This window comes from Typopeltis vanoorti, chromosome 15, assembly GCF_054136105.1.
Source record: "Typopeltis vanoorti isolate ZY-2024b chromosome 15, IOZ_Tvanoo_1.0, whole genome shotgun sequence".
Taxonomy (NCBI): Eukaryota; Metazoa; Arthropoda; class Arachnida; order Uropygi; family Thelyphonidae; genus Typopeltis; species Typopeltis vanoorti.
The window spans coordinates 9,157,602-9,171,542 of record NC_143563.1 but is presented as its reverse complement, the minus strand read 5'-3'; the positions used below and the strand labels follow the sequence as shown (position 1 = coordinate 9,171,542).

Genomic DNA, 13,941 nt, shown 5'->3' with positions numbered 1-13,941 from the left:
TGGTGGGAAAGTCTATGTAGCGTTTTGTTTAGAGCATGTGTTATTTCTGGTTTCGAATTCCGATTGCTGTTAGAATATGGAATTCTGACAAGTGAAATTATTATTATTTTTTTTTCAAATTGATTGGTTATTTTCTGTATTTCACTTTTAAAGGTCATATTCTAGCAGAATTAATAAATATAAAGTATATGTGAATTTATTTTCCAACACTGAATATTTCTCATTAAGTCTTATCTTAAAGTTGCCCAAGCTTGGTGGGAAAGTCTATGCGCCGTTTTGTTTAGGGTAAGTGTTATTTCCGGTTTCGAATTCCGATTGCTGTTAGAGTATGGAATTCTGACAAGTGAAATAAATTCTTTTTTTTTTTTTTTCAAATTGATTCGTTATTTTCTGTATTTTACTTTTACAGGTCATATTCTAACAGAATAACTGAGCAGAATTAATAAATATATAAAGAATATGTGAATTTATTTTCCAACACTGTATATTTCTCATTAAGTCTTATCTTTGCGGTATCTATCTTATCCGGTCGCCTTTTGTTGTACGTAGGTGAGAAATCATGTGTTTTGTTTTGTTTCGAACTCTTGGTTTCCGTTGGGAAATTACCAATATAACTATTAATTTTACCTTCAATTCCTTGTGCTCTTAATCTATTTCTGTAAGTAGAATTTATTTGTGAATTATTTTCCCACACTGTTAATTTTTATTAACCTTGTTTGTAGATAACTGAGTGACTCATTTCCGATCAGTCGGTCATCGTTCTTTTCTTACCCGTATAGATAGCAGTTACTTCAAAGGTAAAATTTTTCTCAGGGATGTGTATTAGTCAACTTTCTGATGTGGCTTATAGCTCAGAAAGAAAGAAAGAAAATTGTAAAGAAAAAAATGTTTACCTTCAAATAACTATTTTGGAATCACAGCAAGCAAGAAATTCTTCACCTTTTCAAAGTTTTTAAATTCCTACCCATATTGTTTTCATCATTTGGTATCCTTTAAATGAAGAACGGTTCTGGCTATAAAGTTTGTTAATGTTATTGATTTTTCTCTTCCAATGGTTGTAATTTTTTTTTTTTTGATACATTCATGATGATTCCTTGTTATCTGCACGCTACGATACCTTTTTATTTTCTACAACAAACGTTTTAAGAGTTTTAAGTAACGTGATTGGCTAAAATATCAGCTGTTTGTCTCTGTAAAATAATCAAATTCTAACAGTCGTATTGTTAGAATTTGATACGACTGCTTTTCTAGTCTGGTGAAGGTATCTACAGATGTAGTAACAAATTGTCACTTATCAGTTCATTTTTACTTTATTCACAAAACTACAAATCCGTTATTTGGTATGGTCTCTGTTTTTAATTCCCCCATTACTAGAATGTACGGGTGGTAAAGTTTTGAAATAAGTTTCGACTCGCAAGAAAAATAAAATGTTTACCTTTAAATAAATATTTATGATCACAGTAAGCAAGAAATTCATCAGCTTTTCAAAGTTTGGAAATTCATATCCATATTGTCAAAATGAAAAGAAAGAAAGAAAAATTGTATAGAAAAATAAAATGTTTACATTCAAATAACTATTTATGATCACAGAAAGCAAGAAATTCATCAGCTCTTCAAAGTTTGGAAATTCATACCCATATTGTTTTCATCGTTTGGTATCATTTAAATGAAGAACGGGTATGGCTGTTAAGTTTGTTAATGTTTTTGATTTTTCTCTTCCAAAGGCGAGTATTATTTGATATATAGATGTTGATTCATTTGTTATCTGCATGCAACGATACCATTTTTATTTTCTACAATAAACTTTTTTAGAGTTTAAGTAATGTGATAGGCTAAAATATCAGTTGTCTCTCTGTAAATAACCAAATTCTAACAGTCGTATTGTTTGAATTTGGTACGATTGTTTTTTCTAGTCTGGTGAAGGTATCTACAGATGTAGTAACAAATTGTCACGTTTCAGTTCATTTGTACTTTATTCACCAAACTACAAATATGTGTTGTCAAGTTTTGAAAAAAAGAAAAAACTTTCGACTGGCAGTGATATATTTTTAAACTTTTATCATGTGCAAATATTTGAAAAGAAAAGAAAAATGTACCTTCTTTTCTTTTTTACATCAAGCTTTTTTAAGAGTTTGGTAACGTGATGAGTTAAAATATCTGCACTCTTTAAAATAACCAAATTTTTATCTTACTTTGTGTGGGGAAAGGTAAAATTTGTATTTATGTTATCTGGAGAGTACAAACCTTTTTTCTATACCAAACGTTAAGAGTTTAAGTCACGTTTTGGGTAAAATTATCTTCTTTCTCTCTGTAAAATCACCAAATTGTAACAGGTAGGATTTTCGAGTATGCGAAAGAAATGTTTACAGATAACTCAAAAAATGTCAATAGGTAGCATTAGACAAATTTCTAAATACTTAATTACAGGATATCAGGTTTCCCATGTTCCTGGCATTAATTTCACAGTAGTAATTTTTTTATACAATAATTAAACAGAATTGCATTAAGGTATAAAGTTATGGATTTAATTATCAAATTCTAAACTGAATAACTGAGTAAAAATTTCACTGTGGAAAACACAACAACACACATCTTTGTTCATTTAAGTTTTACAAATGCTTATTTTATTTTGCTGAAATATTACTTACAAAGAAAAAAAATCGAAACTTGTAATTACCTAAAAATATTTCACAATATTTAGTTTACACTATTTTCCTGAAGAAAGAAAATTTCAAAGACATTTGTGGTTCACTCATTATTTTACTTTACTGGACACAAACACCACAACACAACACAACACAATACAATAGTTGCACTGGATGAACGAATTGCAGTAACTGAAAAGACACTCGACTCGATTGTTTTTCCTTATAGTACTGTTTACCTGACCCTTTACCCTGACCGTTCCTTCCAAAATGAAACTTTCGCGCAGATGACTCACAGACATGTTTTGGCATGCTGGTGGATTGATGTGTTGATGTGCATTTATCTTACTTTGTGACATTATGGTACAAACTTTACTCTGTGGCTCGAATTCATCCAAAAGAAGATGAGCGAGCTACCCATTTGTAGATATCTTTTAGTGATGTCACCTCAAACTGATAACCAAGGAGATGAACGATCTCGCCATTTGCGGATGTCCGAAATTGTTGGGATGGAAAAAAAAAATAGCATTATGTGTTGGGTGTGAAAGGGTAGTCGAGAGGTTGACAGTGATCTTCTCTGCAAGGCTCCCCCACCCTCCCTCTCCTCCAGAAGATGTCTGCTCATCTAAGGGAGATGAGCTAGCTTGCCGTTTTCGGATTTCTTTTAGTCATGTCACCTCCAAATGATGCTAAATGCTCCCCCCCACCCCATACTCTAACCCCATCATCCCTCTCTCCTCCAGCAGATGTCTGCTCAGGCTAGCAGAGATGAGCGAACTTATCATTTGCGGATATCTTTTAGTGATGTTACCTCCAACTGATACTGATAACTTTGGAGGAAAAAAAAATAAAAGCATCAGGTTGTGGAAGTGAAAGGGTAATCAAGAGGGTGACAGAGGTCTTCCCTGCAATACTCCCCTCACCCCCCCTCTCCTTAAAAAAAATCACCCACAATTCCATACGCGAAAAAAGAAATCACCCATAATTCCATACGCGAACCAAAAAAATCACCCACAATTCCATACGCGACCAAAAAAAATCACCCATAATTCCATACGCGAACCCAAACAACAACTGAAGCCATTGACACATATGCCCACAGGGAAATTCCTAACTCATGAAGCCACGCCCACCGGAAGCATTTTGTCAGAAGTGACCCCCCCTACTACTGTGGTTTTACTGTTCTGTGTGTTTTGTATACTGAAGTGCGGATGTTGGATGGCTATACAGTATATATACTAGGGGGGATTCTCCCCCCCCCCCCCCCCCCCGAGTTCCGGAATGGTAGGCCGGTTCTCCTTGAATTCTGATGACTCGAATTTTGAAGACTCGACACTCAGGGTAGCCCCTGAGTTTCAAAACGTTTCAAATAACTTGACAAAAGACGTGACACAAAAACGTTACAAAAAAGCTTATCATTTTATGGATATTATTTCTGGGAAAACTCCCATGTTACTCCTCTTAACGAACTATTATATTTACGGCTATTTTGCCTGCTTCTGTTTAAGAGTGCCCCTGTTTAAATGTCACTGGCTTTTTTACTCACGGATTTTTAGGGCATTGTGGATGTATATTCCACAGGCCCTACATAATCTCCGAGGTTTGGAAGCTTCAGAACATAAAATTGAGGTCACAACCCTGACCAATAGGCGGTAAAACAAACACTTCAAAAGCAGAAGCACCTACCCGACCTGACATAGCATCCACTTCCTCCATGTGTTCAGACGACGACCAATCATAGTCAAAATGGACACACCCCGTCAACCCCCCTCTGAAAACCCTTTCCCACCCTATATAAATATAAAAAAAAAGCTCCGCCCATCCCTAATAATATAATATATATGTATATTATATCCACCCCCCCCACACACACACAGTTTGGACATCGCAGAAAGAAGAAAAGCCACAACACCCAGAAAAAGGTATGTGTAAATTTCTCTTCCTTTATGCTACATATATTTATTGGTAAATATACATCTATAATGCCCTAAGAATCCGTGAGTAAAAAAGCCTTATCATTTTATATTATAGAGTATATATATATATATATATATATGATGACTTGTAGTGCTGACTGGGAATTGGGATATGTTCATGCTTTTTATATACTGACTGAGATCCGAGAATTAGAATAAATAATGAAATTTATTAAAATACGCAACATGTTTCATCGGGGTGGCCGACTTCTTCAGGCGTGATAGAACATACAAAGCCAATAAAAAACACTATAAAACCATAAATTATAAAATCGACTATAAACTACAGTTAAGATGAAAAGCCAAACAGCTATTTTTTCTGGCGAAGTTAATTAAATTAAGGAGATAAAAATCCCTTATTATTTTACAGCCAGCATGTTCTTTTCACTTAAACTTTGATATCGTCCAGGTCTAACTACTCACTGATGAGACCTCAAAAAAGGTTGAACCGGTCTGGGTAGTGACCTCTCCTCATAATGTAATGGCAGTATTACATCTCCTAGGAGCTGTGTTTTTACATTATGAGAAAATATCAAGGATAGTGAGGGAGCTTGCTCCACCTTTGATTCGAGTTGCCTTGGTGTTGTACTACCAAGTGGTCACTTACGCTTGGATTCGCCGATAGTTCTAAAGCATGAAACTCTTAGATCGTAGTTTTTCGATCTTAGAGTTTCGCATACTGGCTGTAAAATAATAAGGGATTTTTCTCCCCTTAATTTATAAACTACAGTTATTTTGAACTGGAACTACAGTCCGTGTTAAAGTTCTATTGCTAGAAACCTGTGCGCGTGTGATTCCGCGAGTGCGCCAATATTTGACAGCAGAGCTAAAAGAGTCAGGCAAATTATAGCTGAGGTTACTGTTTAAATGAAGAAGGTCCGTGACAATCTCTTTAGACTCAATTATGCGGCGTTCTATTTCGTCGTGGCATATGTGCAGGTTTCAAGATGCTGTCCAGTTTATCTCATGTTGGCGGCCTTCATTATTTGTGTTAACCGAAAACATGGCTTGAGAGGGCATTAGCTCTAGTTCTTTTGCAAGCGATGTCTCTTTGGTGTTCCTCGAGACGTAGGAGGATGGACTTTTCCGTTTGGCCATAGTATGGGATCCCGCAGTCACATGTGATTTTGTACACACCTGGGAATTGTAGATAGTTGTGAGCTTGTTTGTGATTGCTTAATCTTGATCTTAGTTTGGGAAGAGTAGAGAAGCACGTTTTGATGTTAAACTTTCTTAAAATTCTAATCAGTTTCTTGGAGAGCGTGCTGATGTATGGCAAGGAGATATAGCCTTTGGGGTCGTCCTGTATTTCTGCGTTGTTTTGTTGTTTTGTTGACGGTCATCCTGCGTTACTACGTTGTTTTGTTGACGGTAGTATAGTTGTTTATTGATACTTTTTGAAGAGTAACCATTGTTTTTTGAAGGTCCTTTTAAGATGTTGTAGCTCATTTTTTTAGTTCCACTTCATCTGACAGTACAGATCTAGCACGATGCGCTAGAGTTGAGATGATACCCATCTTCTGTGCCGGATAGTGATGTGAGGACGCATGCAGGTATCTGTCTGTGTGTGTATGTTTTCTAAAGATGGAGATTTTTATGGACTCAAGTGTTTTATTAAGTTTAACGTCCAGGAAACATAGAGATCCATTTTCTTCCACCTCCATGGTTAATTTGATGTCTTGATGGAAGTTGTTTAAGTGATTGAGAAAAGTGTAAAGATTCTCAATACCGTGTTCCCAGATGAGGAAAATGTCATCCACATATCTAAGCCAAATTTTTGGCTTAAAAGTAGAAGAGGAGATTGCCTTTTGTTCAAAGTCTTCGAAAAATATATTCGCTAGTATTAGAGAGAGGGGGCTGCCCATTGCTAATCCTTTATCCTGTTTGTAAAGTTTACCTTCAAATTCAAAGTAGCCAGAGTTAACACAATGAGATAGCAGAGAAAACATCTTCTTTGAAATCTTGTTACTTAAAATATGGAGAACTTCTTGCGTTGGAATGTTTGTAAAGTGGGCTACTACGTCAAAGCTCACCATGATGTCAGAAGACTTGAGTTCTATATTCTTAATTTTAGAGACAAAGTCTGCTCAGTTTTTTATATGAGAAGATTTCCCTGCAAAAGCTTTTAAGGATGATGCAAGATATTTTGATAACCTATAGGCGGGTGAGTCAATGGTATCTACTATAGGTCTCAGTGGGTAGTTTTCTTTGTGAACCTTTGGGATGAACGAATAGAAAGGCGTATGTTTCTTGGAAGTTCTGTGGCTTTTTGTAGAAGGTTATGTTTTGTTCTGTATTTCTCTCGTTGGGACTCTATCAATTTCCGAATAAGTATCCGACTCTAACAACGTTAAGATTTTTTCCCGGTAGTCTGTTTTATTTAGAACTACAGTTGTATTCTCCTTGTCAGCTTGTAAGATTACGATGTCTTAATCTTTCTTTAGATTTTTGATTGCAAGTCTTTCACTAGGGGAGATATTATCAGAATATATATATATATATATATATATATATATATATATATATATATATATATATATATATATATATATATATATATATATATAGAGAGAGAGAGAGAGAGAGAGAGAGAGAGAGAGAGAGAGAGAGATACCAAGATGACATGATATGTTTGAAAAGATACTACTAGTACACTAGATTCGTTGAATTGATCAACATCTTCAGGTATCACAATCAAAGAAGTATATAAAGAATTATAGAGACAAAATTGTAATATAATAAATATATAAAATTGTTATATATATATATATGACTCAGTGGATTTCTGAATATATATATGAACATATATAGATATCTGAATATATACATGATCTATATATAAATATAGATCATGTATTCGGGAGGATTTGATGCAGAAACAAAATCCAAGCAGCAGTTCTGCGCCAATCTCTCACGGCTCGCTTCCCAATCGGTATTAAAGTGCATTTCCTGTACAGCACAGAGACAATACAACTGAAAAAACATCTCCTACACAACAACTGACTACAGAGTATTGAAACATAAATCGAGCACTGTCTCTTGGGAAGATATAACGAAGAAAACAAATATTGATACCTCGTATCATAAATTATTGCTATATGAAACAATAAAATACAAGACTCAATTAAATAGACAAAATGAAAGAAATAAAGCCATGGATTACACAGGATACTAAATCAGACATCACATAAAAATTAGAGGAAACAGAAAACAATGGACGTTTGTGAATAGATTAATCGGCAAAGATATACAGAAACAAACCCTTCCCATACTTAAAGATATCGATAGGAATAGAGAAAACTGAGACAGAGGATTAGCTGAAGAATTCAATAATCACTTTGCCAAGGGCAGTGAAAGCATTCTGGAATATGCTAAACCCACCCCTCCGAATTGCGCTCCGAAGGGAATTTATAAATCCACATATATCGTATTAATACTAGGATTATGAAAGAATGTCAAATGTACATTATGGAACCCCTAATTAACATTTTCAACTTATCACTGAAGACAGGTACGTTTCCATCAGATTTTAAGAAGGCCGTAGTTCTACCAATTTACAAAAAAGGGAAACAAAAATAACTTGGAAAAATTACAGGCCGATCACCCTTCTACTAGTCTTTTATAAAAATATTAAGGAAATTGGTAAAAATAAGACTCATGAAATTTTTGGACAAAAACAACTTTTCAAAGAATCAGTTTGAGTTCAGGCAAAAGTTTAGCACAAAACATGCTTTGCTGAATTTTATAAACACAGATTATACCTCCCTAGATGAACATAAACTAACATTAGCAGTGTTTTTAGATATACACAAAACTTTAGACATCGTATCACATGAATTTTTAATAAAAAATTAGAAGGCATAGCTAGAGCTTTTGTCGCCAGGGGCGGTTCCTGAGAATAACCTGGTATTCCTATGCGTTATTTAAATATTTAATATTATATTATATAATAATAATAATAATAATAATTTTAGTCACCTTTCAAATTTGCCCTATGAACTTTAACTCCATGAGTATCCCCAAATCCATAGCCTCGTTAATTTTTTATATCCTAATTGGCTCGGGGGGGGGGAATAATATTTTGATCTTTAAAATGCATAACCTTACACTTGTCCACATTAAACTGATAGCCATTCGCTTTTGCCCATATCGGTTTGTTTAAACCACCTTGCAAGATATATAGACATCATCTTTATTAAATTGCAGTACTCACTTATACATCATCAGCAAACATCTGAATATATTCTCTGAGATCATTTCCCATATCATTAATGTAGGGTTTAATTTAATAATCGGAATAAAATAATAATATTACTGATATGAAGTGTATTATTAATAATATACTTTACATTATTATTACATAGCGTAGGTAGCGTTGTTATGTTTTGGCGACCTCATAGGATTCCCATAATGTTTTACTAAAATATGGACATTTTGAAATTTTTAATTAAAAAATCCGGACATTTTGTAAAAAAAATGGGACATGTTAAAATTAAGAAAACCAAAAATATATATATATATATTGTATATGTTGCACTTTAAATTAAATACTGCTATAAACATACATTAACATTAAATCCACTTTAAAAAAAAGATTATTAATCACAAACATATTTAATTAGAAAAATATTTATCAGATTTATGGACCTATTCAAGAATTTTTTTTTTCTTTTGATATTTGATCATAGAACTCAGCATAAGAGAAATTCTTAAAATATGTCTTTACAATGATTAAAGCTTTCACTGTCTCAATTTTAAGTCTGTTTTTTTCATCTGTCCAAAGCCATTCATTAATGAAAAAACACGTTCAACAGCTGCATTAGTTCCTGGCAGTGCTAAACAAAAACTAGCTAGGCATTTAATACTCCCAGAATTGATACCCTGCTTTGTAAAATGAGCAAACATTTCACACCATTTATCACTGACACTCTGATCCTTATGTTCACTCCACACTTGAAATTTGCTTTCACAATATTTTTTCACACATACAAACTTATCAAATAAGTCCTCTTCATTCACAGTAAAACTTGGTGACACTGTCTGCATGATTATGTAGCTTTCTGGTATGTTCTTCAAAGTCACAGGATCCTTTCCCTTCAAATTAATCCAATCCATAGACTGAAGAGATGTGAGAAATGGTGTACATCACTCCTGAATATATTCAATGCAGGTGCAGTAGAAATCTACTCCATAGCTTTCAAACTTTTCAAGTATTATGTGTCCTTTTTTTTCTAATTCTTGCAACTGTTTTCTCACAGTAGTTGTAAGAAACCTTTCTGCCTTCCTACAATTTAACCTTTCCACCAGTTTGTTTCGTCCTGCACTTCAATTATTGTTATATCTTGCTTTTCAATATATATAAGTCCATCATAAAAGGTTTTTAACTAGCTGGCAAGGAAATGCAGGAATGTAATTGAAAGTGGGTTTTCAAAGAAAATTCTGAGACTGATAGGATATTTGTCAATAGAAAGAAAATATGACTTCAATGAAGGGAACATGTCAATAACCCTCTTGCTGGCAAAAGAGAGACCCATCTTGTCTTGCTGCTACCCAAAACAGTTTTATACTCTGTGTTTTTGAATTCACAAAATAATTTTAAGTTCCTCAACTCGTACACAATATATGTGGAGATGTTGGTAAATATTGTTAATTATTAACTGAAGATCGATAAGTAAGTAATCTGAAGCAGTCTGCACAGCATTATGTATCACATGTGCAGGGCAACCAATTCCAATTAAACTGTTCACAGTGTTTTTTTTTGCATTTTGAAGTACAGATTATTGCTTCCTGCGCTGCCAGTGCTAACTCTTTTTCCCTTTCACTCTTGGTTTTCACAATTAAAAGATTACTTATACTGCAGTTGGAAGCCTTACTTCAAACAGCAGCTTTATGTTTTTTCGTTTTCATGTGGTTGACTATTCTGACCGACCACCATGCGAAATGCAAAATTTGCAGTTACATAAAGTACATTCCACATTTTCATCTACACCTTTAATAAAAGAAAAAAAAACCTCTTATATATTATTATTATAATTGTATATTAATTATAGGAGTAGAAAACGATAAAAATTATAACACTATTGTAATAGAAATTGGTACTAAAACGAGATAAAATCCGTTTATTCATTTTTTTCCTTAAAAAAGCGGGACTTTTGGAATTAACACGGGACATTTTTATTAAAAAACTGTACTGTCCCAGGAAAAACGAACCCTACGCCTTTGATAAATTGGTAGTTGCTTTATTTATTTTTAGTGGGACAATTTCGATAATTGGTAAAATATCTTGTCCCTGGTGCCTTTGACACGTGCCATAACGTTTCATTTGAGTCTGCTTATAGCAGATATATCTTTGTATGTAATCTAAGTTCTTCGAATATAAATACTACAAAGTGAATAACATATTTCCAGTCAGTGGCGTCCTGAAATCTCTTTGAAGCATATGCTACACAACTGATAGCCTTCCATAACAAAATGTAGCTTACAAGGTACAGGTGAGTTGTATTGCTGTTGTACTTCTACTTTGTGGCATTGAAAGTCTTCGATTCTACTCACCAAAGCATTGGCACGCGTAGCGACGTTCAAAGCATCTACGTTCCCTAACGCCGTGTTACTCAGTTCGTCAAAATGGAGTGATGCGCTAAACATTGCGTGGAGGGGCTGCGCAGTACGCGATCTTTCACTCCATACATTCATGCGGTACAAAGTAGTTCACATTAACTTTCCTCGAAAATTCATAATTCATAAAGAACGTAATGGGGTTAAAAGCATCCAGTCTATAGTATTCTTTGGTTCCAAGAACTGTAACATATGTAATTGTTTAAGTGTCGAATATATAAGAGGAAGCATTATGCTTTTTACGTCGCAATGTTCGCTATTACGTCTTTTATAACCGGGGCAGCAGTATTGTTGTATTACTGCGCAACTTCCCTTCTCGTTCTTCGTGGTTCTATATTGGTTTGATGTTGTGATCAGGAACCTTTTTTTGCATTGATATTTGGTGATTTTATCCCAAATTACACATGAGTCGGGCGCGCTCAGCAAGTAATAATATTAAGCCTGTTTCTAAGAAACGAAGAATCACTTTAGAAAAGAAATTAGAGGTTATAAAGCGGGGTGATGCTGGAGAACGATCGGTTGATATAGCGAGAGCACTTGGGTTGCCTCCTACAACGGTTAGAACAATTCGTACTAATGCTAATAACATCATCACAAAGATGCAGAAATTAAATCCTAATTTAAATAAAAAACGTCGAGCAAGTAAGACTGGTTTTAAAAGGAAAAGGAAAAGTGTTACTTTGGAAAAGAAATTAGAAGTTTTAAGGCGTTTTAATTCTGGGCAAAGAGCAGTTGATATCGGAAGGGCGCTTGGACTGCCAGCGACAACTGTTAGATCAATCCGTTCCAATGCTGACAGAATCACAGAAAGCGCGCAAAATGGGACACCTCTAAGTGCTGCTATGATAAGTCGCGCCAGAAACAGCTGTATGGAAAATATGGAAAGATTTTTGGTTGTGTGGATCGAACAGCAGATTCATCGCAAAGTGCCTCTTAGTATGGCAGCAATTCAAACAAAAGCTAAAAGCTTGTATGAAGATTTCAAAAAGGAGGAAGGTAACATTTCGCAAGATGAAACCTTCAATGCCAGTCGTGGTTGGTTTGAACGTTTCAAAAGACGTAGTAATTTGATTAATACACCATTGGTGTGTGAAGTGACTGGGAAAGCGACAGAAAACTTTGTTGAAGAAGAAAAGCAAACTGAAACACTATCCTCCCAAATAATAACTACAGAACGGTTATCAAAAGCTTTTCAGCTCATAGAAGATGCACTTGAAATCTTTACTAAGGACGATCCGGATAGAGAACGCAGTTTCCAAGTAACTACGGCAATCAGCGATAGTATTAAATGTTACAAGGAAATTTATGAGCAAAACAATACTAGAAACTATTCATCCGTGTTTGAACAATTTCTTTCTTTTCGTATAAAGGAGGAAGTGGATACAGACTATTCTGCTCCGTTGTCGTATTAAGTAACCTTTCCAGGCACCGCACTACCTTTTATAAACAAAGTTAACCGTTATTGGGTGAGCATTACAGCATATTTTAGAAATTTAACGTATAAGTAACATCAGGAATGATATAAAGTGTAAGTTTTTTCAACTAATTTTGACTGGAAAATCGAATCCGCTGGAAGTTTGCACATTTAGGAACTGAAACGATGGCGTTAAATGAGGATTTACTGTATTATATTAAAGATTATGCAAAACTCGAAAATCACTCGTCGTCAGTTTGGGAATAATTGCGATTGTTTATCTTTCACAAGATGTTCATTTTCATACAATCCTTGTTTGCCAGAAATTTAAAAGGTAAATAGTAGTATATAATGTACTTTGGTAATTTGATTACTTTGGCGACACGCGGTTCGAATTTGTATAGGTTTTAATATCGCAAAAAAAAAAAAAGTTATTGTATAAACCCATACAGTTGTAAAACGTTTCTGTATGGGTTTATATAATCACTTTTTTATAGTGTATAAACTCGTTCTATTGTTCTGTGAAATAATTTTTATACATGTTTCTACGTGTTTTTTTTTTTTTTTTCAGAATTTTATCAGTATGTAATGTTACTTATAAAGGAACTGCGTAAGTGGTTGTTTAGATTGGACATGAAGTGTTGGATTATTTTTTCCACCATTTGTAGTTTTATATCATCGCTTATTAATAATTGCAATTGGCATGAAATAATTCAGAATCATATACTGTACATATGGTTGATGACTTTGGTTAGTATTAGCTTAAATAAGTAGTGTGGTTTTAAATAATTTGGGACTTTTAGTGGGATTTCATCGAATACGTAATTACTTAATAAATTGCATAATTTATTAAGTTTACTACAGAGCCATTTTAATTAATGAGGTCTCCAGTTGTAAACAGAAACATAAATTAAAATAGAACTCGCTCGCCCTTCTTCTTCTTACTCATTGTTCAAAGGTTGCAAAAATGTTAAGAATCTAGGAGATTGCTTCTTTGATCTAGCTAGATCATATCGTTCATTATGCATATAGTAAAGGCCATATGCTATTGCAGCCTTTATTTACATCTGCATCATGAACGCTATACTATGTGAAGTGCTAACATAAACAAAGTAGCATATAGACTAATCAAAATCTCAAAAGTGGTGGTTAAGTATTAGAGAAATAGTTTAATATGGCCAAGCAGAAGGTGATGCACTTTGGGAAGAGATCACAAGATGAGTACTATATTGATGGAACTTAACTGTAGGACAATGATGAAGCCAGGGACTTGGAAATGATTGTGGACACA

At 34.2% G+C, this 13,941-nt stretch overlaps 1 protein-coding gene across 2 annotated transcripts in view; it reads left to right on the top strand.

Annotated features, from left to right (window-relative positions):
• Nucleotides 1-11,581: 11,581 nt before the first annotated feature.
• Nucleotides 11,582-13,941, top strand: part of LOC150098347 (uncharacterized) — a 35,679-nt gene continuing 33,319 nt past the window's right edge. The window contains exon 1 of one of the 2 annotated variants that reach the window (XM_090405087.1): nt 11,582-12,702. In XM_090405087.1, the coding sequence (XP_090261213.1) occupies nt 11,641-12,648 (1,008 nt within the window). In that variant the 5' untranslated portion in view covers nt 11,582-11,640 and the 3' untranslated portion in view covers nt 12,649-12,702. Of the gene's footprint in view, nt 12,985-13,941 lie in introns of both variants that reach the window. The other variant, XM_090405086.1, reaches the window with a different exon arrangement.